The sequence below is a fragment of the Centroberyx gerrardi genome, chromosome 15 (assembly GCF_048128805.1).
Source record: "Centroberyx gerrardi isolate f3 chromosome 15, fCenGer3.hap1.cur.20231027, whole genome shotgun sequence".
Taxonomy (NCBI): Eukaryota; Metazoa; Chordata; class Actinopteri; order Beryciformes; family Berycidae; genus Centroberyx; species Centroberyx gerrardi.
The window spans coordinates 7,382,893-7,388,416 of record NC_136011.1 but is presented as its reverse complement, the minus strand read 5'-3'; the positions used below and the strand labels follow the sequence as shown (position 1 = coordinate 7,388,416).

Genomic DNA, 5,524 nt, shown 5'->3' with positions numbered 1-5,524 from the left:
TTGACTGGCTGCCTCTGAGGTAACGCAAAAATAGCACGGCTGTACGTAATTGCGTCATCACAACAACAACGGCGTCTGGGGTGCAAGGGGTGACACACTCCCATGAATCATGGGAGATGTAGTTTATTTAACAGTGTTTCCCTCCCTCATGTGGCCAAAAATATCAAATTAATGTTCTGAACCCGCTCCCGACAGGTCTACCTAAGAGGAACTAAGGCTTCTTGGGAAGACAACCATCATGAAGATGCATATATGGCTGCAGAACACTCCCCATTGCGGTAAGGTGTTTTTATCACACTATCCTCTTAATCTAGGTGCTCCATGCCTCCTTCTCTTAAAAAGATTTCGAGTGCAAAATTATACATTATATACAATTATAATTATTATAAAACATAATATTATCTGCACTTCATGTAGAGTTGCTGCAAATCATGCAGTTCATATTAAATGTCAACTCTCACTTTCTCTCTCTCTCTCTCTCTCTCTCTCTCTCTTTCTCTTTCTCTTCCCCCCCCCCCCCCCCCCCCCATCGAGGTCAGTGTTGGACACTTGCTGAATTCCTATTAGCCTAATTGAATATTTGGTGACATTTCAACTCTCTCTTATCATAAATGAAGGTGTGTGTGTGTGTGTGTGTGTGTGAGAGAGAGAGAGAGAGAGAGAGAGAGAGAGAGAGAGAGAGAGAGAGAGAGAGAGAGAGATCTCACTGCATTCATCAGTGATGAGTGTGTTTTTTAGGGATTTGTCTTGCCATGTAGCCTCAATTATAGGCCGAGTTTCAGACTGATGCTTTGCTGCAGCAGCACAGAATACAGTTACTTAGTGGCCTATACAGTGAGAAACTACAACTCCCTACAGCCTCCGCGGCATCATCCATGCGCCGCAGTCAATCAGCTGTTGAGGCAACTGCTGACTATCTCGGCACAAGGGTAGCTCGTTTGTCATATCTAAAGCAGACGAGGCAAACAGAAATAGCTTTATTTACAGAGTCCCAAAAAGGTGAACGATAAAGGTAATTCAAATTTCACGTTAGGCAGAAAAGCGACCACGCTGTGTGTGTGTGTGCATGCTATTTTCTCGTTTGTGTGGAAGGGGGCACATATGGATTAAAGGGGGATTTCAAGGCAAGACAGCTTTTTGAAATGTATCGGATGTGTCGATAAGCGCGGAGAACTGGCATGCGAATGGTCGGGTTTTGGCAGTGTGTTTGGTGAAGGGCCGACGAGGTGCCCACTGTATTGATTAGGCTGCTTTGATGACCTTGGAAGCGCAGCGCTTGGAGGAGAAAACAAGGATTAACTGGTGGGGTGTGTGCAATGCAGGCTATTGCGACTGCCGTGGAAGTCCAACTTGTGTCATTGCCATCACACTACAGTTGCAGCTATCATTTGGCATGTCATCGGGAGTGTTATTTTGAAAGTCTGCAGGCTATTGCTTCCATATTTAAAGGCCTCGGTCTAGGCTGCATGTTATCTCTCCTGCAGCCAGGTTCCGACAACAGGCTGACAACCAAGAGGAGCCAAACGCCTCAGTGTTGTTATTGGTTTTAATTCAGCATGTTTTTATCCAGGAATGGTTTTCCACTGTGCTTATAGCCTATGCTTATGCCCTGCATGTGCGCCAGCCGACAGAATACTGTAGCTTTGAAATAACCATACTGTGGTCTAGTTAGATTTTAGAATATTCTAGGCTATTTAATTATTGAAAATTGAAAATGCGGCAGCTATAGGGCTGTTTCATCCAGGTCAATGGAAAATTTAAAATGTCACGAAAACAATTGAGGATATTGAGTGATCTTCCGCAAGGCTTTGCGTCTCTGAAATGCACAGTAAAGGGGAATTTTGTATGAAAGATAGCCTACAGAAACTAGTCTGTTAGGTTGAGTAGATGACCACGCAGGGTGGAGCTGTCAGTTATATTCTAGCCTTGGCTGTAGAATTTCTCCGAATATTCACCTTAACATGTAAGATCTAGGCCTACGGCTTTTATTAGGCTATATGCGGACCTCGGACCCCTTTTGCGCTATAATAAAGTCCCTAACGAAAAATCACTATAATATTCCTACAGGGACTTATTGTGTCCGTGGTACTCAGTAGTGAGTTTATACAGACCATATCCAACTAAATTGTCATTTTTAATCTCCGGTGTCACTGTGATATTCTTATAGAACATCGTGTCCAGTTACCCTGCTAAAAAAAAATATCACAGGATTACTATAGTTCTTTTTCGTAAGGGGTAGCCGGTACACAAGTCGAGATCTGCGCTATAATAAAGTAGCTCAAGTGCGTCACATTCTACTGCGTAAAAAAAAAAAAAAAAAGAAACAGGCGAAGTGCGCCTTTTGCTGGAAGTCAGTTTGGTGTAAAAGAGCTCAGTGGTCGTGTCTGCCGAGGTACACGGGTCAAGGTAGAAGTGTCTTTTAACCTTGCTGAAGGACAGCTGTATTTATTGACGTATGTAAATTAATATAGGGGAGGTCCTTGGGCAAAAAAACAGACACAGAATCAGTTTCACATTGCAGCTCCGGAGTTCCTGCGTGGAAGGAAAAACGAGACGTGGCGAAAATCTGGTGAATATCTGCAGCCGTATGCTCCGAGTATAATTTGTGGGGGATTTATGAATCACTCTGCTAGTCTAGGAATTGTGTTTTTTTTCCCCGTCTTATTTTCGGCTAAATGGGTGATCACGCATTCGCCTTGCAATTGCCTGGTCCCTCCAACATCATATCCTTGTCGAAGTTGTCCCCGTTCATCAAATACTATAGCAGCCCGGCGAGCTTGGTCCATGATATCCTAAATGACAGTAATTATAATAACTCCTCGTCTCTGTTTCCCCCCGTTGCAGCTCAGCAAACCATGCAGGATGATTTACTGATGGACAAAAACAAAGCCCAGCCTCACCATCAGCAAGATCCGACGCAAGTAGACCCTCCTCCCTCCACCCCGACCCCGTCATCGGAGCCCCCTTCTTCTTCATCGGAGTCGGAGAGTCCGTCGACCGGGACCAACCAAGCGGCTTCAGCGCTGAGCAGCAGCAGCAAAGACAAAGTGCCGATGGAGTCGCCGATCCTGCCCGGGTTGAGCTTCCACCACCAGCCGCAGGAGACCGGCGGCCCCCTTTCCTCCCCTTCCTCCTCGTTTGGGAGCACTTGGTCCACGGGCACCACGAACGCCGTGGACGACAGCTTTTTCCAGGGAATACCCTCGGTGAACGGGACGATGCTTTTCCAGAACTTCCCCCACCACGTCAACCCCGTGTTCGGGGGCAATTTCTCCCCGCAGATCGGCCTGGCTCCCCAGTCCCAGCAGCATCAACAGCAAGCCCAGCAGCCGCAGCAGCCGCAGCCGCAGCAGCAGCCCCAGCAGAGGAGATCCCCCGTGAGCCCCAGCCAAGGCCCCTTCCCCCAGAGAAACGCTTATCAGACCATCATGAATAACGGCAAGGGGTCGTCTTCTTCTTCGGGCTCGTCGTCCGCTTGGAATAACCACCAAAACGCCGCCTGGAGCACAGCCTCCAACCCCTGGAGCGGGCTGCAGGCAGGCAGGGACCCGCGGAGAGCCGTGGGCGTCGGGGTCGGGGTCGGAGTCGGCGTCGGGGTGCCGTCTCCCCTGAACCCCATCTCCCCCATGAAAAAGCCCTATACCAGCAACGTTATAGCACCCCCCAAATTCCCAAGAGCTGGTCCCCTCGCCCCCAAGCCCTGGATGGAGGACAGCGCCTTCAGGACGGACAACAGCAACAACATACTGCCTTTCCAGGTAAACCTGCATACTTTCTCAGTAAAAGCCGCATACAGGCTACAGGCCTGGGCCTACCTTATCGCCTCAGTGCCGAAAAATTTCTACCCATTTTGAAATGATTGTCGATGTGCCTGTTTTCCCCTCTCGAAAAAGAATTATAGTAATTCTATAATACATTTCAGAAGGATATTATACAAATATCTCAGGAAAACTGAGTCATTATAAGAACATTATAGTGATACTATAGGAGATAAAATGCCATAAAGTATGATAAGGTCACCGTAAACTTATACATATACATTATAAGTCCCTACAGGAATATTACAGTGATTTTTCGTTAGGGTGATATAGGCGACATTTATAACGTCAAGTCCATATAGGCTAATGGGTGAATTTGGAATAGAGAAACCGTTCTTTCGCATAAGTCATACATAATGTCAATAAATCTTCAGTAGTTGTCTACGATGTTTTCCACAGTGTGTTTATAGAGTAGGACACGACCTTCAGAGCCATTTTCAATTGGGTCTGGATGTGTCCTGCGAGCATAAAGGGCCTCTACTTGAGATGTTATTATAACTACACCACAGCAGTAAATTATGTTGCTTCAGTGGAAAGACAAAATGACCATGGTGATCAGGTTATCCCGATAGCTGTCAACATTTTCTGTTGAGTGTATGCTACCTATCCTGTGTAATGTACAATAAATTGAATCAGACGATGGGTCATGGAGGTATAATTGTTTTAAAAGTTATTATGCATCGATCATAGTTATTTTAAGAGAATAACGTATTATTCAAGCAGTCTTCTGTGGAAATGGGCAGCCGTTTTGCACGGTTTATTGCCCTAAATGGTTAAATTTCCTTCTCGTATTGCCAGCTCACTCTCGGGGGGGTTTAAAGGACATATGCTGCCTTCAAGTGCTCCTCGTAAACTCCCATTTCCGAGCAATCGTGAATACGCCTGCGTCCGATCATTTAGTGTTTTCTGCATTTACCAAGACGTGGGATTCGATGTTGTAATCCTCTGCCATAATCCAAGGTGAGCATTCATAAATAAGACCAATTCAGATGTCAAAGGAGTGGTGTACTAACACCTTTTTGATCAGAAATAATTGCAAAATACGTTTTTTGGTGGCTGATGTTTTATTTTAGAAATTAAGTGACGGTACTTTATGCTACAGAATATGCTGAAGAATAAAGGAGAAAATTTGCACTAGGCATGTTATTGATTTTTTTAAATTAATGTATGAAGTGAAAGTTTGTGTTACCTAGCCTATATGAATACCTAAAATGCATGTCAACTAAAAGTTAGAGTGAAAATGGAAAGATACAACAATACAGTCATTTACACAGAATGCGTAACAGTAATATATAATGATAAGAAACGTCACTTTAACCTTGAGTTAACCTCTCTGCCCGCTGAACGTTGCATTTCGTACAAAATTGCTTCTTTTCCAAAATTCCCAGTCGTTATTTACCTTTTTTGTTGGTGGTTCATGTGTGCTCACCTCATAATTTCGAGATTTCTGACAGCACCTGAAGGCAGCATCAGAACTCGCTTTTGGTTGGCTTGTGGTGCAATAGTGGGCGGGGTTTCAACCTGATCTCCACAGACAGAAACCCGGAAGCGAGGGGAAGGCAAAGGATTCTCACCATTGCTAGTAATGCTAAGAAGCCCCACTTTTATCAGCTCTAACTCGGTGTGTTATCACTTATTTTGAATTTCAACGAAATATATAACACAGTACAAGTTGTCATTGGTATACTTTTCTGTTTCGTTTGTCA

The 5,524-nt window shown here is 44.9% G+C and overlaps 1 protein-coding gene across 6 annotated transcripts in view; it reads left to right on the top strand.

Moving 5' to 3' along the window:
- The first annotated feature begins 990 nt into the window (after positions 1 to 990).
- cpeb3 (cytoplasmic polyadenylation element binding protein 3) overlaps positions 991 to 5,524 on the top strand; it is a 37,920-nt gene continuing 33,386 nt past the window's right edge. For 4 of the 6 annotated variants that reach the window (XM_071897058.2, XM_071897057.2, XM_071897056.2 and 1 more), the window contains exons 1-2: positions 2,500 to 2,569; positions 2,845 to 3,758. In XM_071897058.2, coding sequence (XP_071753159.1) covers positions 2,856 to 3,758 — 903 coding nt within the window. In that variant the 5' untranslated portion in view covers positions 2,500 to 2,569; positions 2,845 to 2,855. Of the gene's footprint in view, positions 1,013 to 2,499; positions 2,570 to 2,675; positions 3,759 to 5,524 lie in introns of those variants that run through there. The other 2 variants (XM_071897055.2, XM_071897052.2) reach the window with 2 other exon arrangements.